A 27358-nucleotide genomic window follows, 5' to 3' on the forward strand; every position below is an offset into this window, starting at 1 on the left:
AACTAAAGAGAATCTTCGGGTGGAGATGGAAGCAGTGTTATGAAGCCAATGACTGCTGGTATCGTTAAGCGTTGCTTTGAGTGGCAGTAATGTAGAAATCTACAAGACGGAGAAGGCCGTTGCCAACCACATACGTGTCTGAGGAAGCCAGAAGTAAATATTGTACAACTTTCCTCGTCCTCACTCGCCGTTGAGGTCCTAGCCTGCCTAGCTAACGCTACATAGCTATAACGTCCTAGCCTACGAAGCTAGCATGCTAACTTTAGCTAATGAAGTTGTTCGTGAGCTAGACTTTGGACCACTGGTAGTGCCAACTACAGAATAGTTCATGTGTATGGATATTTCCAAATGCTTAATGCTACCGTAACAAACGCTAGTGACTTCTGTGAGCGGACACCATACAAACTGACCTCGCTAGGCTATCTGAAGCTAACCGAAAACAACAACGTAATCGATGGTAAAAAACGAGTGTCGATCTTATTGTGCGTTAGCTTTATTCGGATCGGTGTTCTTCTCAGTGGTGACGTGTTTATCAAGGCTAGTGATAGACGAATAAAACCCAACCGATGTAACATCAGGAACGTGAAAGTAGTCTATATATGTTTCAGGGACTGTCATAACCTTATCGTAACACTATCCACGGCCTAATTGAGTCGAGCAATCGTTTCGTTTACTTATTCTGCTCTGTTTCTCATTACAATACGTGTCTGATATGAAAGCGGCCTTTTCGTATCTTGAATCTCGTTACTATGAGATACACTCATGATATAACACAAATTCAAATAGTTTATTCATACATGGAAGATGGACGTGTAGGGTTCTTAAATGTATGTAAGGCTATTTTGTAGCTATGCACCCGGAAATATTGTTATGACAAACTGAACTGATATGTCATAATAATGAAAGTAGACATTGAACTACTAACCATAGCGTATTTTCTAGAACGTGGAAAGGTATTTCCTCATTTTCATCATGATGAGAAATTGTTCGGTATAACACAAATGATGAAGAATACTTGGGTGAGGACAGACCTGTCGGCGGCAGCAGCTCATAATCCTAATGGCTCATTCACAAAAATTGAATTAGGCATCGGGCATTCTGGTTTGGTAAGTGTGACAATTAAAAATATAATTATTTTCTTATTCTTTTCATGTCAGATCATGGCAGCAATCAAGATTGCCCTGCAGCAGAGCCAGAAGAAGGGCAGAAAGAAAACCTCTGGAGCAATGTCTGCGGAGGTGTCACCGGACTCCAAATGTCCAATCTGTTTGGACATTTTTCACAATATTTCTTACCTGGACCTCTGCCTACACAAATTCTGTTTCCGCTGTATTCACGAGTGGTCCAAGAACAAAGCCGAGTGCCCTTTATGCAAACAGTCATTTAGCTCCATTTATCACAGTATAAAATCAGAGCAAGACTTTAAGAAGTATGACCTGAAGCCGGTGGATAATGGCTCTTTTGGGACTTTTGGGGGAATGCGGTTTAGATACCGCACAACCCTTACGGGAGTCCATCGACAGATGCAGGGAAGGACAGCTCTGCCTCCAGACAATGGAGTAATGTTTGAAGCATCGGCAAACCCTCCTCAACAGCCACAGGACCGATACATGCGGCGGATGATCATGAAGTTGGCAGCCAAGAGGAGAGCTGCGAGTGAAGGCAGGGCAGTGAACAATTTCAGAGAGCAAGAAATGGTGAACTTCAGGAGGGAACTGTACCGAGGAGGGGTTAGGGTTCGGAATGTCCGGGATGGCGGCCGCTCCAGAGACACCACAGCTGAGTTCTTCCGAAGAAATCCTGCCTGCCTACATAGACTCATCCCCTGGCTGAAAAGAGAACTTGTTGTGCTATATGGAGCCCACGGCTCTTTGGTCAACATAGTCCAGCACATCATCATGTCACGCATTACACGTTACGATATGGAGGATGGAGCTATCCAGGAAGAGCTCAGGCCATTCCTCCAGGGGCGCACAGAGCACTTTCTGCATGAGTTCATCTGCTTCGCAAAGTCTCCCTTCAATATGGAGGCGTACGACCAGCATGCTGTCTATGACTGCCCAGCCCCTTCCTCAAATGAAGCCAGCAGTTCCAATTCGTCTGTAATAGCTATCTCAGAGGATGAGGACCACTTGGGGGAGATGGACCCCCCAGGAGACTCCACTTCTACTCTTAGCCACTCTATGTGGGATGATGAGACTCCTGGGCCATCGTATTCTACGACAGCAGAACAGAGCAGGGCAGAGTGTCTGTCAGTCTTTGACTCAGACACAGACAGCAGTTTAGAGGAGGAGACACAAGAGTTTGGCTCCTCTCCACAGCAAATTAGTCCTCATAACCAAACGGACGAGACTCGGGGTGAAGTTAACCATGAAGAGTGTCTGTCCTATGATAGCGATGATTGCGTCATTGTGAGTTATGTGAAGCCAAGAGTAGAGAGGACTCCAGAGCTGGTCCAGCTGTCCTCTGACTCTGATGAGTCTGCCAGTGAAGATATTAAAGCAGTGCCTCTTCTACCTCAACACATCCGCTTCGCCAGTCTCAGTCCAATGGCTTCACAGAGTAGTGATCCAAGTGGTGCTGGACAGTCAGAAAATGTAGAAACTGACCACTATCATCAGTTGGGTTCAAAAGAAAGATGTAGCTCTTCAACATCTAGCAGACACAAGTCCAACAGAAAAGATAGATCGAGGGACTTGTCAAAGGACAGAGACCATAGGAGAAAGAGGAGGTCAAGAAGTGCAGAGCGCAGGCACTCTAGTAGGAGCCCGGTGATCTCCCACAGCAGTGTCAACACACTATCCAGAGAAAGAGGATATTTTTACTCCAGTGGCAGGGACCTCTCAAAATATGACGGTAATTATAAAAAGAGGGACGATGATCACAGCTTTAAGTCATATAGGCGTTACAGTCAAGAGAGAAGTGATAGTGGGATTCATTACACAAAGAAGCAGTCCTACTACTACAGTAGCCACAAGTACTCAGATAGACACTCTAGGAGCCCCAGCAGGGACTCGCCAAGATGGGACAGGAGGCATTCCCGTTCTCGCACTTATTCCAGTAGTCGCTCCCCTTCAACGAAAAAGAAGTCTCACAATAGCAAGCCTGGTGGAAAGAGGAAATACAAAACAAGACATTTGGAGGAAACATCCAAAAATACACCTTCCAACTCAAATGCTGAAGGTGACTCCCCCATATTATCAACAAAGCACAAGAAAAAGAGCAAGGACAAGCATCGTAAAAAATCCAAAGACCAGTCAAGAAAGACTAGCAGGAGCCTCAGCGTGGAGCTCATCAATGACGAAAACTCTCATGAGCGAAGCAAGCGTCACCATAAGAAAAAGAAGAAAAACAAGAAGAAAAGTAAAAGACACAGGAGTAATGAACACACAGGGAAGAACTCGCCCACTGTCATTACCATTGATAGTGACAGCGACTCTTTTGCTAATGACGGTGTCACCCAGGTCAGCAGCACCAAAAAGGACAATCGCATCGACAGCACCACAGATGACCCAGTTGACCCCACCCCTCTGGAGTCTCCGAGGTAGTTTTATGGAAGCGCAAGATTCATGCTGTGTGTGGTGGGAACAGATGGATTCACCCTCAGCAGTTTATGCCTGCCAGCAGTATTTTACATCAAAAACAATGGTCACCAGATCTTGAAGGATATGGTGAATACACATATTCCGTTAAATGCCACCGCAAGTGGTTTCGACTGTGACACAGTTCATTGGACGCTCGCTTACATGACTGTGTTAACACCTGAAGCCCCTCTGTTTTACATGCAAAGTGTCACAATGAACGAACCCTAACCCTAAGGCAGAATTAAATACTATTGGGAGTGGTACATCTTCTTAAAGTGTCCATTTGTATTCAGGAAATTCATTTTCTTTAATTCATTCATTGATTTCTTTATTACATTTCTAAGGTGCTCTCAGGGATAATGTTGATTACAATTTTTTTTTTTTTTGTTGCTCATCATAAGTCAGCTTTATTCTTGAGACAAAATAATTTCTAACTGCTGCATATGGAGTTATACTTGTTGATATCTGAACAGGCTCTTTTGAATTGAATTTTATTTAAAATAAACAGTAAAGAGCAACCGTGTGTGCTGTGGGTCTTCTGCTTATTTAACGTAGGACATTTAAAAAAAGGAAATTGCTTTGCATCAATTTCTAGCCTCATAAATGAGGAGTAGTCGTAATTCTGCATTCAAATCCACCAAACTCAAACCTCTTATCTGGTTCCTGTACCTCCTAAACTAAACATACAGCTTAGCTCTAGAGTTAACTTTCTATTTCATGCCATATAGCTTTTGCTCTCTTACTTTCATAAACCTTCCAGAATACAGATATGCAAAGTGCAGTGCTAATAGCACTCTTTTGTGCAGAAGGGTTGAATGCAAAATGTTTTGTTTCTTGATTATAGAGCTAGAAAATCCTTACAGTCCAATACTTTTTTGTGGTGTGTGTTGGTGTGTGTGAGGTTGGTCTTTGGAGTCCTACCAGTGTCCATATATATGAGCAAACAGGAATGAAAGTTTCCTAAATATCATAATTTACTTTCTATATATATATATATATATATATATATATATATATATATATATATATATATATACTATTAATCACATACAATATATTTCACAGGGCTGCAGACAATTTCAAAAGCATGTTCTTGTATTTTGATTTTAATGGGCCTTTTTCTACTTTCGAGTATGCATTTTCTTTTAATTATAATGAAAATCAGTTTGCATATCAACTTGGTAGAAACAGGTATTAATGCAGTTACAGTTCTGAAAGTATGGTGGTGTGCTCAATAATGCTAAATAATAAAGTATTTACTACATTGTCTAACTACAAAATTACAAACAACTAAAATTCATGGAAACCAACGGATAGGTAGGAAGACCAACATATTATTAGCTTTGAAAAGTCAAAAGGACTACATAAATAGCCAATAGCTGCGTGTCCCATTTAAAATGTTGATTTATTGCCGTGCCTTTATTTTGAAGGCAAACAACTCAAACGGAAGAGACTTCACTGATGTCCGTTGTGGTGACGCATGTTCTTAACGGCTGTGGTTATAAAGACTCTCCTCTCTCGCAACTTCTTCACAAATCTTCCCATTTACAGGCTAGAAACTCGTCATGGCTTCCACCTCATGGCCCATTAAGGTAATAACCTAACATTTAATGTCACGTTGAGAGCGTCACTAACTGAACCTCGCACGTTTGAATCAGCGCCGGGCTGAAATCAATGAACATGGCTAGGTAACGTAGTTTCCCACCAGATATGCTACCGTCACAAACCTGGAAGTGGCGGGGGAAAAGGCTCGTAACTAGCCGTTAGCACCGCACTGTATTAGCAAAGCTACCTACAGGCTGAAGTCAACTGCGATGGCTAAATAGCACAAGCTAACAGTTGCACGCTAACGGCAACGTTGCTCCATGTGGGACTGGAAACAAGCTAACGATAGAGGTGAACCATCTCAGGTGTATCGTTGATTTGGCTCGTTGCCGGAAGTCAGATGTGTGACATATGTCAGCAGGTAGTGTAGCAGGAGTGAATTGTAACATTTACTCAAGTATTTTCTTTTCATTCTACTTTAATCCTCCATCATTTCAGAGGGAAACATTTAACTCTGTGGTTCACTGCACTCATTTGACAGCTTTTAGTTACTTTACAGATTAAACACGCCTACCTAACACAGGATAGGTACAATAGGATCTGTGTACAAGCACAGCTGGAACCATCATCATTAGTAGCAGCAGACCAAATGGTTATATCGTATTAAACAGTTCCACTTAAACAACAACAATACAATCCTGCTTTTGCACGAATGCATAGATAATTAGACTGTAATGATATAATAGTTTTACATTTTCTACTTCTCTTTATACCTTTTATACAAGGACATTTTCTTAATTGTATTTGCATAATTTTACTTAAGTGAAATCTTTGAATGCATGACTTTTGTCCATTTTTCCAAATTACTCGAGTTTTAAAAAATTTGCTTGTGGGATCTAGTGAAGTATATGTAAAGTGCTTGGGTAAATATTAGGGGTGTGACGATACACTGCTCACGAGACGAGACACGATATTGGGTTCACGAGAACGAGACGAGACGAGATTTTAAAGGAGTCATCACCAGGAAATCGCAATTTCTCTTGTTAAAACATGCATATCTGTGTTTGACCTCAGTTGAAACTTGCCTGAAAGGCTGGAGTTTGAAAGTGGCGCCGTTTTTTCGCTTCTGCTCTTTTTCCGAACAGGAATAGCACACAAGGGTGTGCATTCCTAAAGCACGAGATTTTGATTCTGCGCCTTCGGTGACGTCACCGTGGAGGCTACTTGCATAAGCCCACCCCTCTTTCACCACCCAACCCCCCCCCGTCCGCTACCTGACGTCCTGCTGTAAACGTGTCTCTTCAACCGTCTCTGGCTCTTCACTCTCCGGTTCGGGTTCCGACTCTGGTTCGTACATAAATGCCTGAATTCCGTAAGGTTCGTCATTTAGTGTGTGCGCCATGACAGGGGGCTGTTTATGTTTTGGAGTCTGCATGCAGGCAAGCCCCCCCGGCTCTGTCCTTCCTGCGGCGAATCAACGCGCGCCTCATTACATATTATACAATGCACATCCGGACCAGTCAAAACCTCGCGCGTAATCTCGCGTGATAAAATCGCGGTACGAAAAAGGGTCAGAACAAGCTCAATGTTTGATTAAATTTTTTTTTTTTTTTTCTAATAAGTTTTACGAATTGATCCAAAGCGATCCAAGGGGGGCTGGATACGTATAAAACCAGGTTATGACTCCTTTAAGAAAACTACAACGACAAAATACATGACTGGACTAACAGACTTTAATTTAACAGAGTTGCACATGCATTTTGAAATATTTTATTATAACTCTTTAATAAACTTCTTCTTTCACTAATTTAAACTGAAACAAACATTTATAAAAGTTCAAATAAAATAAAATATTTCTTTTCCCCAAGTGTAAATATGTGCAAAACCAAATCAAAGTTCTACTTTGTCAATACAGAGTGCAAATAGTGCAAACGGAGCCTGACCAAGTATGTCATGAACAACGTGCTGCAACTACAGCATCTTCAGCATCTCTGACATCGCAGCTGTCAAGTGTATCAATGCTTCGGGAGTTTTGTCTTATCTCTGGGCTCTCGTCACACCCCTAGTAAATATACAAACCCTGTAGCGTTGTGGTTAACGGAGTGTCAACACTAAATGTTAACAAACATAGCTAACTTTCTCTCTAAGGGCAGGAATAGCAGCATCTTCTAAATGACTAGTTAGTAACTGATATGAATGTTTGCTCATATCATTTTAAGCACCATTTTTTTTGAAGAGTTTGATTGTTCTGTCTTTTTTAATTGGTTTACAATTGGATAGGGTTTGGTTAAATTGGCATTCTGCTTGTGTGTGTCTTTTATTTTGATTAGATTGGAATCATTGGTGGTTCAGGCCTTGATGATCCCGATATCTTGGAGGGAAGAACAGAGCGTTATGTTGACACACCATATGGAAAGGTTTGTAGTCCAAAGATGTTTCTCGACAAATAGAGCAGTGTAAACATTAAGCTCCTCTGACATTCTGTCCTGTTTTGATTGTGAATGATTCCTTACAGTAGTATGTTTTATGTATAATTGAATTATTCTGCTCTTCGTGAAAAGCCATCTGATGCTCTGATACTGGGGAAGATAAAAAACGTGGACTGTGTGCTCCTTGCAAGGTAGGAAAGGGTGTTCTACTTTAAAATGCAAATGATCAAAACATGTTCTATTACCACCACCTAGTGGACATTCATTTATACTCCATCCTTCCAATATTTCACTCCATAACACAATGAGGTACCAAGTGGAAATTTGCGTGTTTCAGACCTTCACCACGACAAAAATCAATGAACCTGAATAAACTATGTGTACCTTGAATGACCCCTATTGTTAGGCATGGGAGACAACACACCATAATGCCGTCCAACGTGAACTACCAGGCCAACATCTGGGCACTGAGAGAAGAGGGCTGCACACATCTGTTGGCTACCACGGCCTGTGGCTCACTGCGAGAGGAGATCCAGCCAGGAGACATTGTCATTATCGATCAGTTCATTGATAGGTGAGTGGGATGTGATCAAAGCAGCAGATTATGGTTCAGGATATAAATAACATTGATTTTGAAAAGCCAGTTATCATATTGAATTAAAGTTATTGTATAAAGAGGTACAAACTACCTCACATACAGGCTACAAAAATAAATCATTCATTGTGTTTACAAGAAGCACGCAAGTAGCTTCCCCCCCCGGTGTGTGAAGAATAGCAGACAATCTTAATGCACAAATATGAGCAATTTCTGTCCCACTGCTCTTGTTTGTTCCCTGTAAGCATACCATCACTGCTGGTAGAGCGGTACGGTTCGGGAAAGTTTATTTCAAGCACCTATCTGATCACCACCACATGACTGCCATTGTTATACAACAGTTTCAGTTTTATCAACGCCGCTCATAAAGCTGTAGTAGTGTGTTTTTTTAAAAATAGTTTGACTTTTTGTCGGTTTTTGAAGGTTGTCGTTCCATCCTGTAATGACTGTACAGGCGGTGTGTTATATTTTCTCACGCTTCTCAGGATTCATGTTACTGTGTGACAAAGTTCAGATACCTCAGTGAGAAAGCTTGACTTGCCTCACACATTTGACAACGGCAACATTTGCTTACAATCATGTTCTGTGGGAAGAATTGTTAAATCTCTGCCTGATGCTTTGCTAAATGTGACTCAAGTGTCGCATTTAGCTCAGGGCGTCGGTGAGAATTCAAAATGTTGTCACAGTGACGTTCCTCGGTTGACAACCACTACGATTATTAACAGATATTTTTTTGGGCTCCTTCCTGTCTGTCTCGTGTTTCATTCATTTTGATGTATCACTTTGTTTCACTGAGTTGTGGGAATTTCAGCCTTCAGTTCTCCTTCATTTCACTGAGCGACAGATTCCTACTATAATGTTTTGTTGGCTGTCGTGAAGAAAGCTTGTTGACGTGACGATGCACTTTCCTTCCCTCATTTTCAAGTTAATTTGAATTTCTTGAATAAGAGTTTCTATTGACCTCAATTGGCAGTGCTTGTATGTTTTTGGTGTGCGTCGACTACAAATGAAATGGGTTGTCTGATTCCTGTTTATTTCGATCTGTGATAAATACCCATATTTATTTGTCCTAGTCCAATAATAATGTATTTTTGGTTTTAAATAATTTGAAATCCAAACTGATTCTCCCTTCGAGTTGTAAGCACCCCCCTCGAAAATGAGATGGTACATCTCAAGGGGCTATCCTTGAAATAAAGAATAAAGAGTTAAACACTCCTGCTGGTAAACCTGAGAATATCTTTCTGTTTCTCTGAAATGGGGAAGCATACTCTCTCAGCAGTCCTGATCTCCAGACATATCATTTATATGTTGATGACCCTGGCAGCTAGCTGAATGGATATACTGCTTTCTCACAGTCATGTCAGTGTGTTTCCCTGTACGCCCGCATGTTGCCCGTGGCTTTGCTTGCCCCTGTTCGTAAGTGGCTTTACCACCAGCATCAAGCACAGAGGAGGATCTATTTATCAGAATTGAGGGAGTTGCTTGTTTGGACTTGTTCAGACTTGTCCTGCAGCATGTGACGGCAAGTTTCACTTTGAATCCACAAATGTTATGTCATCTTACTTGTTTTCTCTGGCAAACGAACGCAAACTAAAGCAAACACTTGGTTGTTATAGGTTAGCGTTGCTGATTCCTAGCATAACTGTCTCACCTGCTTTTTGCACTTCCTCCGCAATCCTCCTGGTTTGATCCTTGATTTAGATTATCTTGTGTTGTTTTGTTCACTTTGCCATTAAGCTGATGTGATTTTCACGTCGCCTCCTTTATCTGAAAATGTGTCGGATTTAAAGGCTGAAACAATATAATGAATATTGTTGAAAGCTTTATTCCAGACTCACCCCCTGGGAGGTCCATAATACAAACAACACATACAACAAGAAACAAAAAACAAACGGACGAGACCGTTTTTAAAAGCCTAATATAGACACGAGCGCCAGTGGCTCCACAAATTTCGAGGAATACTTTACAGAACTGTGTCCTGGGTTGACAATAACGGATATTGTTTCATTTTCAGAAGCATCAATATTTAAAAACGGATAACTCAAGACACAGATTCAATCCAACATGGGTGCATGGATAATACCCAATACTGTTTGTTTTTTACAAACTAAGACTGGGCTTATATCTTTGGGAATAAAATCTGAATAGTGCTATGGTTTCTCAAAGCTTTATCATTGCATTTTAGGAATGTTTAAAATATTTAAGTATATGCTATGTGAGCCATTCTTTGCAACAACCATTCTCAAATGACATTGCTCATGAAATGCTATGCCAAGGTAACTCTATTTCTGTAGCATAAACACGCACTGTACTGGGTGCTCATAGTCCACTTATATTCAGCAGGGTGGAGCTGCAGCTGGCTCAAACTATTTAAGCAATGACGTGAGTTATTTGTAAGAGATAGGGTTGGGCATCAACTTAAAAAGATTACTGTTGACGGACATATTTTGGATGGCTGAGATAATTGTGGTAAGACTCGGCAATGGAAAACGGAAGAAAAAACAAATTATACCATGAATCAGCACAACTTTTTCATGACCTCATTACACAGTGATGTTTATACGATATAACCAAACTATTAAATAGAATTTAGTACATACTAAACAAGCTGAGGGGATTGAGGGTCACTAGGCTAAGTGAGTCAGTCTCTTATATACCCGCGACCCGGCTCCATAAAGAGCCGAAGGCTGGCAGGCTGGCGTTGTGCCTGGTGGAACCCCACTGACTTAGCAGAGCTGGAATTTGGACAACCGTTGCTGGCGGGGTATAAGACACCAGGCTGCTGCTGTTCCCTGTTAATGCTTTTATAGTCCTGGATAGGTTGCGGAAACTATTCATTCACTTTGACAAAGTTGTGGTTTATCAGTAAAACGGTCACTGATTTAGAAGATTTCCAGCAGGCTAATTGTTATTAAGGTTATGATTGTGACCAATTCACTTTTAATTTGCTGGTTCTTGGTATCCTAGTGTTCATGTTGATTGTGTTTCTTAGAATTGTTGTTTTCCCCACTTGGTCACGAAACATATTTCATTTTTGTAATAAAAAAAGTTATTCGCCAATTCAATTTAAAGTTCAAATTAAAAACATGCCATTGGCTATTATTTATACATTTTGCATATATTTTAAGATATACAACACAAATCAGACTACATCATAATTTTGTAGGAATTTGGTTAATTTAACCTAACAATGGCATCCTAACTTACTTTGGATACTAAGTGTTGGTACTTCCTGTGTGCTTCTTTTTGTCAGGACTACTAAGAGAGCTCAGACTCTGTATGACGGGCAGCCCACCAGTCCTCCAGGAGTTAGCCATATCCCTATGGCTGAGCCTTTCTGCAACAGAACCAGAGCGGTGAGTCCTCAAGTATCTTTACATAATGCCATGTCATACATGTCACTTCCTGTACTCACTGAGCATTCATGCAAGTTTTTCTAAAAATTATTTAAAAAATGACTATTATTCAGAAATTATCTTTTATTTAACTCTCTAATTTAGAATGTCCTTTCAAATTCTCTATTACCCCTTTTTAAGACATTTTGTGTACTATTACATTTGTAGAACAACATTATCGAAATATATTCTGCAACATTGATAGAAGTTGCCCCAACCAAAATAGAGGTAAAAAAACCCATTTGCAACTATGATGTAAGACACCCATAAACAAAATATATAAATGGTGATATACTTTTTTTTTGTTATTTTATTTCTTCAACAGTGCAGTTTTTAAAGATCAAGATAAACAACTACTAAAACCTTGTCAGCACCTCTTCAGCTTTATGGAGACCGTTACTAACTCTCTATCCTGGCTCAGGTTCTGCTGGAGGTGGCGCGGAGCCTGGGGGTCAAGTGTCACATGCGAGGGACTATGCTGAGTATCGAGGGGCCGCGCTTTTCCTCGCGGTCCGAGAGCCTGATGTTCCGCCAGTGGGGCGCTGACGTGATCAATATGACCACTGTGCCAGAGGTGGTCCTCGCCAAAGAGGCTGGCTTGTGCTATGCCAGCATCGCCATGGCAACAGACTATGACTGTTGGAAGGAGCATGAGGAGGCGGTGAGTGGCAGACTAGACGTTTGTTGTTGTTTTGCGGTCTCTTCTGTCCTTGTTTGTGCCTTGTGTGTCGGCACCTTGGGTGGACTATCATGTCTCTCTCTAACGATGGCAACAGCTGCCATTCACTTCTTGGGGAGAAACTTGGATAAAGGGAAAGCTTTTCCTAGCCTTCTGTTGTCTGTATGAACATGATGCCTTTCCCCCAGTTGAGTTCTCACCATTCCTTTACTGCTTACAAATTGTCTCTGGGATTTCCCCCTCATTATTCATCCCATTCCTTCGAACCAGACAGCTGATTTTTCTAAAAGGTTTGAACAGCATTTATTCAGACATTCCAAAAAATCCAGGAACCTGAGGGTCTATGACTCATAACGATTGGCTCTGTAAAAATAATTTCTTCTTCCGATGAAATTGTGTTGAATCGTTTGATTTACACAGGTGTGCACCACTTGTGAAATTTGCACAATAAAACAATTATTGCAGTGTTATATCCAGTCCTCCCACGTTGTCTCTGAGCCAGAAGTACGGTTGCGACACATCATAAAGGTAGTAATCATTGCTCTCACAGAGAAAAATGTTCACGGTGACGGCCAGACGGTCACATCTATAAAAAGATGTGCCAGACTGAAATTCTATTTATTATGAGCAAAACGAAACGTTCACATCTTTTGATGCTGTAGCAGGACTCATTATTTAAAATTTTATTTTATCAGCCAAGTCATTTATTGTTGAATTTATTCAGTTTTAAACATTTGTTTGGTTTAACTTACATTGAGGAATTTTGGTGCTTTGATGCAAAACTAATAATCACTAGCTTGTTTTTCTCCTCACTTTCTGTGAAGATTTTCTGTGCTTGTGCTTAAAATAAATAAGAGCCTTGTTTACTGTAAACCACAGTTATAACCGTCTTCATGTAGCAGGAAACACAAGGTGGTCCTCCTCAGTTTTTGCCACTGAGCACTTTTGCCACTGAGGTACACATTTAATGTGTCTCACAAATTGGGAATTACCTTTTGATAGCTTCATTAAAGATAACAAAACATATTCTTTCCCAGGATATTCGACAAGGAAACGTAAACTTGTTTGGTATTAACTTAATGACTCACAAGTTTAACTTTCCTGTGTTCCTCTTGAAGCTGATTTGCGGAAGTGTTTCAATTGGTCCAAAAGCAATGTTGAGCCTTTTCTGCAGTGTTTAAAGTTAGCAGATCGCGTTTTTTAGAAAACAATATTTCTAAACCATGTTGGGTTCCATTTTATCACTATTATGGACTCTCAACAAAGGTTTTCACCATCTGTTCTCCGTATGCAGTCTAGAGTATTTGTGGCTTCTTTTGGCTTCCGAGTGACCTTCCCTCTGTCACACACTCTGGATAATGCAGTTGATATACTGTGTGTGGGCGAGTTTTGGCTCATTTGTCACCGATCCAGCCAAACTCACAACTCCACTTCCGAGTTCCTGCAGCTGACCTCTTCCCCCTCCTGTTGCAGAAACGCTCACCACATCCTTCCGTGCCCCCTCCCTCTCCACTCCCTCCCAGCCTCATGCTACCTCCTGCCCCCCCCTCCCTCCCTCCCTCCCTCCCTCCAGTCAGCTTGCCTGCCAGCCTCCGGTGGAAGCACTGCCAGAGGAGGTTGAGTCACACTGAGTCATCAGCTTCACTGTCTTCATCCTGGCAAACACCACAAAAACATGAACCTATCATTGAATGTGACATGAAACAAAGCACTCATAGAGAGGGGTTAATTAAGGATACAGGACAAAACACGAGCACGGAAATCATGTTGTAACTTACTGTACTCTGAAGTGGGAAAATGATCACATCATTCATGCAGATATACCTAAATATTTGAGTCCCCTGTTTCTTTCTGGGATTACAGCAGATAAATAAGAATTCTTCTGGAACTATTTAGATTTTTATTGACCCTCTAGTAGCAATGTTGTTCAGGTTAATAATGTGATGAGTTCCAGTGTCATAGACGCAGCAGGTGAAATGACTCAAGTGCCTCATTAATATCACATAAAGTCATTGGAGTGCAGGACACAGCTGGCTGCTTGACAAACAATATACTCTTCTCACAGTCTGCAGCGATGTGAATTGTCCACGCAGGTCCTCCTCGTGATTTGATTATACTCGAGATCAAACTAAATGTCACATTTCAGAGAGCTGGAACCTTGACATCAGTGCAGTAAAATGTGCTCTTTCTTGAATCTAAATGTAAAATAGGCCTTTGCATTAAACATGTTTTTTTCCAAGTGTTTATTTCATGTTGTTTTGTTTGTGTGCAAGATGAACTCAATATCATCCAGGATTCAGCAAATGTATTTCCCTGCCCTAATTTTAAGTATGTTCAACTGATATTACAGCAGTGCCGTTTAAGACCTCAACGTAAAGTTCTTTATAATCTGGTTCACTGCTCAAAAGTTCATACGTTTGTGGCAATTCCCATATGATCTTACGTTAAAATAGATTCATATTGGTTTTTAAAGAAACCCTACGGATGTGAAATTTGCATTTGAGTAAATTATTCTTATCACACGGCGATTGTTTTTCTTCCCCTGCCCTAGGTCTGTGTTGACAACGTAATGAAGACGATGAAGGAGAACGCAAACAAAGCCAGCACTATCCTGCTGACTGCAATACCTCAGATTAGTCAGATGGACTGGTCTCAGACAATAAAGACCTTGAAAGTAAGTTGTCAACTTTCATGATGATTCATTTCCATTCACTAAGTCTTTGGAGAGGTCATGACAGAGGCTCTATTTATCTTTTAGCGGGCTATCTTAGACTGAGATCTCATTTATACTGCCTCCCGTCTCACTGAGCCACCTCTTAAACAGTTATTCAAAAGAATAATCAAACCATCTGGAGCATTACGTCTGTCAAAAGCAACCTGCTCATGAAGGTAATTATTACTATGAGGCCCAAGTGCCTGGGTGAGCAATGCTGCGAGACCGACCGATGTGTGGTAATAAAGATATTGAATGTGTAATAAGAGTGCACATGTTTAATAAACAGTTGTACCTCAGAAAACCACGTTAATGTTTTACACTGGGTACATCCGTTACCAGGAAGGTAAGTAGTCAAAAAGTGTCTATCAGAAACACTTCCACTTTAAAAAAGCTTTTTGGAACTGCAACTTTTTTTTACTTTTTAATTCTGCCCCCCTTGTTTTTTCTTTTCAAGTTTCTAAGGTTATTAACTTTTTGCCTCTCACTACCCTGAAACACATCTAAAAGTTGTTGCTTTAGTTCTGTGAGCCAAAAAAGCCATTTTGTTCCTTCTGTTTCAGTGGATGGCACAATCGTCGGTAATGTTACCAAAACACTGAGCGTGCAGAAAACAATGAAGTAGAAACGGATCCCAGACACCGCCCGCACCTCCGCCGACACGGACAAAACAGACTCAACCCTGCCTGTGGGGTTTTTCATCAGTGAATCACAAGAAAGTGCCTCACATAAATAATGCATGTGCTCTGTCTTCAGCTGAAGTTCAGTGTTCCTCTACTCAAACTACCCCCTCCCCCCCCCCACTTCATACTCAATCACAGGTTACTCTTTTTCACGGGAACACTCATCAGTATCGACTTTTCTGTCAGCGCCACGTTTCAGTAAGAAACCTCTCAAAAGATCAACAAAGATTTTAAGTCTTCTAAAGATTATACAAAATATTATTTTTTGTGGATTTATATTTTTTTGTGGTCTGTAAACGTTTCAATTGTATATATTTGCCTGTAAACCGTTGGTGTCTTTATTGCTGTTAATGCAGGATACAATAAAAATGCTTCACGAGTTCAGGACATGAATACTTTTGTTACTCCCTTTAGTTACAACTAATATAATATTTTTTTAAAGTTGAATCTGATGTCTTGAGAGTAGCAGATGTACTCGAGTAAAAACTTGAATATACCCGCATACACATGAGTAAAGTTTTGTCTTATTAATTGTTTTTTTTTGGACATTTAAATTTTATTTTAATACTATTAATTTTCCCCCCCATGATTTGGAGTTCTTTATAAACTGACTGCATTTATTGACATTAACTGCAGATATTTGCACACTTAATCTTTGAAATACTATAAGATTCATCAACATAATTAAATTGGCCATTTTTGTTGGAGTGCTGGGCCTTCTGTTACCACTCATGTTTGTCGTTTCCTTTTTCTTATCTGCTGTACCCGAACGTCATCTCCCTGCACAGTATTTTGGCACCGTGTATTTCCCCTCTGTTGGCTCGTCTCTATGAGTGCATCATGGAGCATATATCGTCTCAGTTAAAACTACAGAGATTTGAAGTCGTGCTTTAAAGTTGTTAGTAAGACATTACAGTGCTCAAAGCACTTTGAACTGGCTCAAATGTAATTGAATCATTTGCAGTTCAGATTCAAAGTTATTTTAATTGGCAGTTCATACATTATGCAGTGAAATGCAGGACAGAATGCTCTTTGGAGTTTAAAAGTACAATAAAGAAAGTTATTAATGTAAAGAATAAAGTTGTGGCATTTAAAGCCCTCTGAATTAGAGTGCATATTATAATTTCTTGTCTTGAAGAAAATTGCAAATTTAATTTAATAATTAAAAAAAAAATCTAAAAACGACCTCCTGTTTGACAGTATTTGACAAGTTTGCTATGGTAATATATATCTGTGTACACACACACACACACATATGTGTGTATATGCACATTAAATTTAAGGGGACAAAACGAATGTGTTGTATGATCGTCACGCTTTTTCTGCGTGTTGTCAAACCTCCCTTTGGTTGAATTGAGCCATAATTATCGCGAGACTTAATCTAAAACAAGCTAATGTTGAACTCACGTAAAACGATACGTAAAGGAACCTAGCCTATTTTACGATTCGTGTTTGTGTATTTTAAATTTATTTTTTCTCCCTTTCCTGTTATTACTGGCAGAAACTGTACTGACGGTAATGACTCATAATAGCGACCCTGTAACCTGACGTCCTTTTATATAGAGAACTCATTTCTACCGTCATTTAGACAAACGTTACCGGTGCTTTAAGTCTACCAACTTCTGTCAAATATAGGCTATTTAAAATAAATAATTAAAAACAAAAAACAAGCGATGATAATGTGACTTTATTTAAAGTAATCGCCTGATTAGTCTTCAGACGGTATGTAAAGCATATTCCTAATGACACATTTTAAAACCCCTAATAATAAATATTTTATTTAAGTGCATAAGAAGCATGTTGTGGATATTATTTGCACAAACAGGAAACGGGACTCCGGGTCTACAGAATAAATGTAATGCTTGCAGAACATGCAGCGGTTAGACACTAATGTGCAAAAAAACATGTTTGAATGGCTTTGATTAAATATTTGACACGGAAAGGTATTCGAATAAGCCTACTATAATCTCATACGGTTTCTAACGAAACGATTTCCTCATTTTAAAAACACAATTTACTGGACAAATATAGTAAAACTGTACACTATATACAGTGAGATTCGTATAGGCTAATGGGGAAGTTTAAATTACACAGCCTGCCAGCCTTACAATTATACAGCCAAATCTGCAACAAATTGTCATGTTGCAGTAAACTGAATATCTCGAATAGCTGATCACTATACAAATATGACTTATTATTTGTCATAACAGCGACCCTACACCTTGAGTACACGCGTTTTCGTTAATATTTTAAATAAAATAAAATAACTGCCTGTCAGCAAAAAAAACACCAACTCACAAATAAATAAAAAAAACGTCTTGCAGCAAAACAGTCCGTGCATAATTTAGGTTGCAGGCCTCTGCAGGCCCCGTTTCTCAGAGTCCCCGTCCACAACGTGAATATCCCAACATTGCCATGCATTTTGTTTACAGAGACTGCAGGAACGCGACCACGTCCGTGTGACCGTTCTCTCGGGCCAAATCCACCGGCCGCCAGTTTGCGTTGTCCTTGGCCAGCGGGTCAGCCAGGAATTGCACCAGCAGCCGCACGGTGTCCAGAAAGCCCGCCCTGGCCGCGTCATGCAGCGGGGTGGTCCCGGTACTTCTGTCCGTCAAGTTGGGATCCGCTCCGTGATCCAGTAACACCTGAGCCACCGGCGTGCTCCCCATCATCATCACCTTCACAACAATAGAACCGAGAGTGAGGATCGGATTTCATTTGACTATAAAACCAGAAACAAATAATTTGTATCATAATAGAGAGATATATTAGATAGATAGATATATACTTTATTGATCCCGAGGGAAATCCAAGCATCCAGTAGCAGCTTACAAAATAGAACACACAACATGACACATAATAATAATATGGAGTTTGACCTGTATTTCAAACATGACACGCCTTTCTTCCTAAATATATTTGATCAGCATTTAGAAAAAGGCATTTATCATATAGATCATATTACCGGGACATCGCCAGTAAGAGCTTTGTGACTGGACTGTAATTTAATTGATCTGAACACACTGATCTGAGCCACTGCAGCACATTAAATGCACCAAAACAACGCAACGCAGGGAAGAAATCCTGTCTGTAACGAGTTGAGCAACAGACTTCTAGAAGCTCCTTTCAAATGGAGTTTCGTTTTCTTTATTCTTAAAGAGAAATTATGTTGACTATGAAACTGAGATGACAGGAGTGTCCTGTTTTGTCAGTCTCCGTGATGCCAACCCGTCCTCACCGACGATACAGAGGCACTTTGTCTGCGTGTCGAGAGGCTTCAGCCATTAAATACTATTTCATTTTCAAGTTCATGTGTTGCTGTAATGGACTATTTTAGAAAATACACCTAACCCAACTGTAGTCTTAATTTATGATACTTGTATGAGGCGTAATGATGAGATTATGAATACTATACTAAGCTTGTAATCAGGTAACTTGGCCAGTTAAATGTAGATAGCCGGATGGAAAAACAACAGAGGGGACATTAATAATATAGGCCTAGATAGGAACAGCATTCAATGTTTGTTGTGGACCTAAAGTTTAGTTTAATTCAGCTTGATATTACCATATATCATATTATCTACAACTAGATAAAGCTACTTCAATAAAAGTAAGCCAAAGTTTGGTCAGTAAACCCAGAGATTCACGCGACTGCGCGTCATGAGGTGCGTTGTTTCCCCCCCGCAGTATAAAGAAACATATCTTAGCACGGTTGAACATTTCTCCTCTATGGGTAAAAGAGCTTAATGATGTTAACTATTCCCATTTGATTAAGTGCAAACTGCGTAAGAGTCGTGGGGCGAAGCGCATCTGGTGTCACTGACCTGCAGCGCGGTTCGTCCGAAACAGTTGAGCCCGTTAACTTGAGCTCCTGCCCGCAGGAGACCCTCCACATCTGCCGTTCTCCCCGTCGCTGCGGCTGTTGACAGCTGATCCTCCAGACTCATGTCACCAAAAACTGCAGCGTGACGTCCGTGAATCTGTCACTTTGGTCGGTTTGTTGACAGGTAGTCTGATGATGAAAAATTGAGGAACAAGATCGGCTAAAAAAAACAAAAAAACAAAACAAAAAGCAACCCGAGTCAGAGAGCGAAGTAAATTAGGACGATGAGTGGCGGCTCGTCTTCAACCGGTCCCCAGTCCGCGGCTCGTCTGGGTCGGATGAGTACAGTGACGGTGCATCGCCTGTCCAGCGATCGGTCGGTTGGTGTGTGTCTGGGCTTGCCTTGGTGTTTTGAATGGGTGACGTCATTGCCTGTTGGTGCAGTGGCGCGATCTCGCGCATGCGCGCTGTCGCATATGAGTTTGACAGCAAGAAGCAGCGCATTTAGCGGCTCCGCTCCTCCTCGACGACCGACTTCTCCCGACAAACGACGCACTTCGCGACAGAATCACACTTAGTTGCAACTCATTTTGAGTCTTAAAGTGAAATCTTGTTCCTGGAAACAGACTCAAGAATCTCCGTTCTGATTCGATCATATTGCGTGACTATAAGTTGAATTGCTCTTTTTTTATTCATAAAACTTGAACGCAACACCATGAAAGTGATCTTGAAACATGCAGGTTTAAGCGTCTCCGGATCTATTCTGACCAGCCCTCCCTGCTGATGAGGATCATGTGACGTGACAGTGGTGTGTGATTAATAGAATAGAATAGAATCGAATAGAGTAGAATTACTTTATTAATCCCAGACTGGGAAATTATTTTGCCAGCAGTGGGTCAGCAAAAAACACTGTACAACTATAACACATATAAAAACAAGATATAAACAGTGTATAAATACAGTGCAAACATATACAATAAACAATAATAAACTATACAAGAATAAACAATCCCTATTATTATGAAAATAGAGTCCAGAGTCCTGTCTGTCAGACGGAGGTGAGAGAGTTGTTGTTTTGTCAACAGTAACTGATTTGTTTGTAAAGTCGATTAAATGCCAACAGTCAGGGGATCGGGCCTTACTTTGATTGCAAAAATTACGAGATAATGTGACACCAGAAATAGTGGGAGCAAAAGGGGTGAGGGGGTCACAAACAGCAGGATGCATAGAATAATACAAAAGCATAGAAAAACTAAAAAACAAACATGAAACAAATACATTGCAAATTTTATATTTTAACCAGGCACAGACACAGCATATACCATACAGTAGATGGAGAAGGACAAATAAGGGCATCTTTTCGTTTTGTTTATTTCTGCCATTAGTTGACATTATGACGTAGCCGGGATATACGAGTGGGTGGGGCTGACCTTTAACCATTGCGCGTGAAACCTTTGAGAGCGTCGTGCCACACGGTAGGTTTTAAAAATATTCATGAAATCAGAAAAAAACAAATAGGAGCCTCTCGGTTGTGTAATTAACACGTCAACGCAACTACCTAAAGCAAGGCATTCATAAAAAACTGCGGTTTGCGGAGGAAGACGGACGGACGTGAAACAGGCCGAGGAGGGTTTGCTAACTAGCCTAGCTTAAAGTGAAGCTAAACGGGCGAAGGAAACCGCCACCGTCATGGCAGCTACAACTCGGGCAAACTCGGCTTTACTGCCAGGTGTTTTAAAAAAACACCGGTTCTTCCATTGTGGATGTACTTGACAGTTGCCCCCAAGATGAATCCTGAATATCCACTCACTCCGAAAGGTCATTGCCAGTGACCTCTTGCAATATGTGGAGGGACTGTTTCCTACAGAAAAAAAGGCCATCTTTGAACATCTCTAAACAATATACGGCGACGTCATCTCCATATTCAGCTGCGAGCCTCGCTGCCTGCGCCTTGTGATGTAAACTGGCAGCGTCTAACCCCACAAGCCTCACATGGTAAGATCAAACGCTGCTTTTATGTGCTCACCGAATGACCCTTGAGATTTTTGCATTATGTATTTTTTTTAAGGTCTGGTTGTTGTTGTTTTTGGTGCATCTCAGCAGTCTGATGTTTCTTTCTTTATTTTTAACTTACCATGAAAGCTTTTCACAGACGCCTGTCTGCCAATTGCTGCCTTATTGTTAGGCCTGTGCTCATGATCTGCTGGTGATATTGATAAATACAAGATATATTCCAATGTATTAAGTAGTTTTCTTCGTCTAACTTTAGTAGAAATGGTGGTTTCTGCTTTCTGTTGCTGTCCTGAAATACCTGAAATATACAAAACAGAAAGAGAACGTGAAAAATCTCATCCGGAGTCATATTTCACAAACTTTTTTGCTGAGCAGACTTAAATTATATTCTTAAACTGTTGTTCATGCAGCTGTCATAACCTTATTTTGCGTAAACACATGGGGCCAAGTCCATCAACTCAACAGAGGCCTTTCACAAAATGATTGGAATGCCTGTCTGTCTCCACGGTGGAAGAGAGACAGCAGCTATTGTGTGTAAAACAGCAGTTTCTATATTGTTAATGACTAAGAAACATATAGAGAAAACTAGTATTTGTGGCGTAATTACTGAAACTGTTGACAAGGTCGTGGTGAAACCATAATGTCATTCTGTTTAACCTGCTCAACCTCTGCTATGAATTTTGACTTTTCTATTGAATGTGTAACTGCACGTGGCCATGCTGGAGGAGAATCGACCACACAACACACTGTGTGCTAGGTCTCTGTGAGGAATGTGACCGATAATTGATCGGTAAATGAAATGTGTGTTGGGTGAGGTGAGCATGGATGGACTGATTGTTTGTCACAGATGGGATAATGGTTGCCAGCTATGCCTCTCTATCAAAATAAAATACACCACGGTTGTCATCAGATTGAATGAGGGGCGACACTGTGCTTATAGGCTGAGAATTTAATCTTGAAATGCAGGAATTAAAAGATGGTTCAGTATTAATTTGAGACATGTCCCTAGTTTATTGAAACCTGCCCCGACTTGAATTCAGCTAGCCGGTGCGCACTCAAGTGTGAGCAGTGTGAGTGTTGTGTCTGTCTGCTGTCAGGCTTCTTCTGTTTCATTACGAAGTGCACTGAGGACAAAGAAGCAGAACAATCCCCGTCTTATGATAAGCTGTGTGATTACTGTGCTGTTTTAAAATTAATCAGATTGTTCAGCTGGGTTGTGGGCAGCTGTGTAGTTCCTGATTTCATTTTCTGTTTGAATAGTGTCGAACCGTGCTGCATTAAGGTTGATGCGAAACGGCAACCAGTTATATCTAGGCACCTAAGCAAGTAATCGGACACAATGCAAACCCTTAATTACTCCATGTAATCAGGAAACTAAATCATGAATTTGAAATTGTAGTAGTAGTCATACCACAATGTAGAAATAAGTAAAAAAAAGTAATATCTTATTTTTTAAATATATTTTTCTATTTAATTGAGTTCTTGTGTTATTTTATTGGATTATTATTATTATATGTTGATGTTATAGCTGGTCAAGATGGAGCTCATTTTAACAATGTATATGCTGGGAAGTTCATACTATATACCAAATTATAATTTTTTATTATGATTGTGTTTTTTTTATTATTGTAGCCATCAAATAAATATAATGGGGTGAAAAGTATGCAGATCCTTTGAAATGCCAGTATAAAGATATGTAAAATGGAAGTACGTGTTTGTGTTTGAGCAATGAAATGAGGCAAATGATCATCACATGACTTCCTAGCTCATCAGCTACGTGTCGGCTTGTTGCACCACTAATATTCTGATGTAGCTGCAGCGCTAGCAGTGTTTGGACAATACAGTGTGTTGAAGTGGGTAGCAATAGACTGCGGTAGCGTGTGTGTCAATAACCTTAATTCTCTGTTTGTCTGTGTAAATGTGAGCAGACCTGTGTGGAATGTGAGTCCGTCTCTCGGGGGTTCATAGTCTGAAACGATGGAGGTTAAGTGTGGGCGGAGGTGTGTTGGCCTGGAAGTCCCCTGGGTGCGCGCGCATGTGTGCGTGTTTGCGTGTGTGTGTGTGTGTGTGTTATGTGTGAAATAAAAGGGCACTGTGAATGATTACAGACGTTATGGCTTATGCCTTTTATGTTCAGTTTAAAGTATGGAAGAATAAACAGATCACCAGTTTTATGCAGTGAAAAAAATAGAGAGACTTTGAGGGGACAATCAAAGCTCTCTTTTAATAACAACCGAGGCCATCATCAAACGTGACTTACACGGTGGTTTTTCTTTGTAGGGCTCGACTTCATGACATCAGCGCATTTGGAACGTTCTTTTGGTCAAAGGAAAAATGCTCGAGGAAGAAAGTACTGCTCTTCATCGCTAAATTTAGCAACTTAGTCTGGAGGGTGTTCAATAGTGATGTGGGCATCACTGTAAGCTGTCAGAGCTCCACAGTGTGATTTGGAGAACCTACTCGGAGGTACACAGTTTAGAAGTCGGCTGCTTGGAAATTTGATGCGACAGCGTGTGGCCTCTGAGAGTGAATGAATGAAAATTGTTCCCCCCGATTTGGTTGTTCTGTTCTATTTATTTTATTTACTTATCATCATTCACACTTGACTCTACCAAACTGTGCTTTGCATACACACACTGCTGCACAATCCAAATCCAAACCAAACCGCACCGCTGTCCTCTACAGCCGAGGAAGGGGAATACCTTTGCTCTGATTTTCCTGTGAACAAAATAATCTGGTGCTGACTGTTCATTTGAAATCCCCCTTTTATTACTTGTTTTAAATGGTTTTATTGTCTTCACTTTCAATGCCCTAAATGCTGACTGTGTCAGTGTGAGTGTAATGCTTGGCTCATCACAGTTTTACAATTATTATGGTACTTAGATGTACTGACACAAAATCTACAACAGTTTAAAATGCCCTATTTGTAACAACGGGACACGTCCACCTTCCTGTGTTATTTTTCTAGTTCCCTTTACTCTCAAGAGTGGGCTTGCCTTGTGTTTACAGGAAAAAAGGACATTTTTGTAAAGCACATTTATTAATTCATGTCAAATAGTATATAGTATATGTGGATTGCTATATTTCTGCCTCTTCAGATCGGCGTTATGTAAACATATGTGAAGTATGCCACTGTCATGCTTTGTACATGATGGTATCAGCAGTGGCTAGCTTTCAATAAGCCATGTAGAGACACACTTCTGTTGATGGTCTCCCGTTGCCGGTAAGCAATTCTACATGATATGTGGTATTTCACAATGCTGTGATGGGTCGAGGCTCTGTCCTACTTACACACATGCCTTTCACATTGTTGTAGTTTCTTTTTTTATTCCAGCTGCCTGATGTTATTTTTGTCTGAACACTTCCCAGAGAAGCGATACAAACGGTTTTGAGACCTGTGGTGCATCCGTGATCTTCACGCCGAGGTTAAACTGCACAACATTTCAACAAAGTTCTCCGTTGTGGTTCAATTAGACCTGTGTCCCGATAAGACCTTCATACCGGTCGAGCCCTCCCTCCACTGTTTGCAGACTGCCCATTACATCAAAGGCACATCACAAACGCTGACTGAGGTTAAGCACACACAATTCAGTAGACTGTATTGCTGATAAAAATCTTTGTTATGTTGGTGTTTTTTACTTTGAAGTCGGAACACTTTCCATGAGTGGAGGGAAAATAGCGAAACGACAAAGGGGGGGGTTTGTTTTGTACTTGTGCTCCATTCACTCAGTCATGATATGCAGTTGTCGTAAATTCCTCCTTCTTTACTCATCTCGCCCCTTTTTCCAAAATACAGCGGCTATGATGACGTGTTTATTGAATATTTTCCTTTACAATTCATATTTGCAGAGCCGTGTTGCAATTCTCAGTCACCTAATAGTTGTGCTAGGATGAAATCCATTCATCTAAGAGGAAGTGACCTCATACATGCAGATCAGTGAAGCCTTTGTTTCACTTTTGTGGCTTCGTGAAACTCGACCAGTGTCTGTTTGGTTCCCTCTTGTTTGGCAAAATTGAGACATTTGTGCCAGATACCGAACAGTGAGGCCTCATATGAAATGCAACTTTATGTAAAAGCCAATTTACATACAGAAGTGATCTCCTTATATTTAACGGTCGCACCACAGCGTGTATTTGGTTAGATGTATGAGATGAGTGCTCCTGCCAAATCAGTCTCTAACCAAAGTGGGCTCGTTTTGTGAAAATACTTCTAAATATGAATCTGGTTATATACCCGCTGTGTGCTGTTTTGTGTTTGTGACACATTACATTTAATTTAGGCTGTTTCACTTTCAATAGGAGATTCATACCACTCTTTCCATACTTGAAAGATGAATGTATGCTGAGTGTAAGTGACAGTGACATTTAATATCCACTTGAGGTTATTGTTCTATATTACATACGTTTTCCTCCTTCTATTGAGGGGTTCATTTGCAGTCTGACGTCAAGTCATTGCAGCATCTCATTGACTCGAAACTGCTTTAACTGCTTTAAATTACAAAACTAAGACGACACTATTTGCACCTAGTAATAAAGTTCCTTTACTGCCTATCAACACTCTTTGATAGTGATGGTATTGAATTTGTTGAAATGAGCTAATTATCTGGGCATTTGGTTGGTTTAAAGCATCATATTGGAACTGCAACGAAGACATGTTTTGTGATTTATTATATCATATGTAGCTGAGGTGTAACTTGTTGCGTTCTTGGCCAGATCATTGAAAATGTGTTTTGTATTTCTTATCTCAACCGGGTTTTATCTGGTTAAACGATTTAAAAAACATTAGGCACCAAATGTCAATGGAAAGGTTATCTGCCCTCTTAATTAATGCTGAATTATATTCTCATGGTAACTGAAGTAGCTTGACGTTCCTGCGAACATAATTTGGTGTAAGACGATGGCGTGACACGTTACTTCCTAATGTCGCTGGAAATGTGTTTTCACTTGTAACGACTATAAGCCTGTCATTATCGTGTTCACGACAGCTGAAAGCTAGCTTTTAGTGGTGCTTTTTGAAATGGCTTCTGGTCTTGTTCTCTTCAATATAAAATTACAGTTTCATGCACATATTAATGTATAGTGACAGCCATATATCTGATGTCTTGCTAATCAAACATGGTATGTTTATACCACAGTATCATGTTTGCTGGCGTTTCCAATTTCGTCTGGTGACACCGTGGAGAGCAGCTAGTGGTAGTAATGTGTGCGCCACGCTTGGTCTCATCTCATCCCACACACGACATCAGTGAGCTGTTTGTGAGGCTGTCAGAAGCACATAAGGCCAAAGACTCTCTAGGACTTGGGCTTCAGATGGAGAGCAGAGCGTGGAGGGAGGGAGGTAGCTGAGAGTGCCCAGCCTTTTCTTCCGCTGCTGATTTTCTTGTTGTGCCAGTCACATGCACTCTGAGCAGCCACCGCCCACATACGTGTCATACGTGTGTGTGACTGTCTCGAGCCACTGGGCCACCTCAATGCTCAAATAGATACACGCATGGAAACAGCGAGACAGCAAAAGGGGCCAGAATTAGCCATCAAAACGCAAACAACTCCTGTATATTCTTAAAACGGCTGACTCAGTTTGCTGTAACAAAGAGTCTATTGTGCATTGACAAGAAGTGTCTGCCTGAGGTCAAAGTTTCATGTTAATATTGAGCAGATTTGAGTTGCTTTATGCTGCCTGGAGATATTAAAACACACTGTATGGTCAGTTTACGGCTATTTATTTTTCAAGGATCTGGTCAGGACGAAAACGCACTCAGCTGGGTAATAAAGGCACGTTGGAGTACTTCCAAGATTGGATAATGATTAACAAGGAGGTGACATCATGCCTCCTTATTATGACAGTGATTACAGGCAGCACCTTGAGATATGCTTACATGAACAAAACCAGTGGCTTTTT

At 40.6% G+C, this 27358-nt stretch overlaps 2 protein-coding genes across 2 annotated transcripts; one reads left to right on the forward strand and one right to left on the reverse strand.

The window, feature by feature from the left end:
* Positions 1-16008, forward strand: LOC311011549 (uncharacterized protein). The gene is made up of 11 exons (XM_084006583.1): positions 1-153; positions 1158-3547; positions 4750-4801; positions 5141-5176; positions 7460-7546; positions 7691-7749; positions 7965-8132; positions 11407-11509; positions 11970-12209; positions 14779-14901; positions 15504-16008. The coding sequence occupies exons 2-11, from the start codon at positions 1161-1163 to the stop codon at positions 15540-15542; spliced, it is 3294 nt and encodes a 1097-aa protein (XP_083862709.1). The 5' UTR covers positions 1-153; positions 1158-1160; the 3' UTR covers positions 15543-16008.
* Positions 16009-16501: 493 nt separating this feature from the next.
* Positions 16502-19858, reverse strand: cdkn2a/b (cyclin-dependent kinase inhibitor 2A/B (p15, inhibits CDK4)). The gene is made up of 2 exons (XM_084004852.1): positions 19448-19858; positions 16502-18301 (listed from the first exon to the last, which is right to left on the reverse strand). The coding sequence occupies exons 1-2, from the start codon at positions 19568-19570 to the stop codon at positions 18050-18052; spliced, it is 375 nt and encodes a 124-aa protein (XP_083860978.1). The 5' UTR covers positions 19571-19858; the 3' UTR covers positions 16502-18049.
* Between the last annotated feature and the right edge of the window lie 7500 nt (positions 19859-27358).

Source organism: Eutrigla gurnardus (genome assembly GCF_963514095.1).
Source record: "Eutrigla gurnardus genome assembly, chromosome: 3".
Taxonomy (NCBI): Eukaryota; Metazoa; Chordata; class Actinopteri; order Perciformes; family Triglidae; genus Eutrigla; species Eutrigla gurnardus.

Coding starts and splice junctions, on each gene's coding strand:
- LOC311011549 (XM_084006583.1), top strand. CDS start 1,161: ATGGCAGCAATCAAGATTGCCCTGCAGCAGAGCCAGAAGAAGGGCAGA. Junction 8,133..11,406: donor ATCGATCAGTTCATTGATAG/GTGAGTGGGATG, acceptor TCTTTTTGTCAG/GACTACTAAGAGAGCTCAGA. Junction 12,210..14,778: donor GGAAGGAGCATGAGGAGGCG/GTGAGTGGCAGA, acceptor CCCCTGCCCTAG/GTCTGTGTTGACAACGTAAT.
- cdkn2a/b (XM_084004852.1), bottom strand. CDS start 19,570: ATGAGTCTGGAGGATCAGCTGTCAACAGCCGCAGCGACGGGGAGAACG. Junction 18,302..19,447: donor TCGGACGAACCGCGCTGCAG/GTCAGTGACACC, acceptor ATTGTTGTGAAG/GTGATGATGATGGGGAGCAC.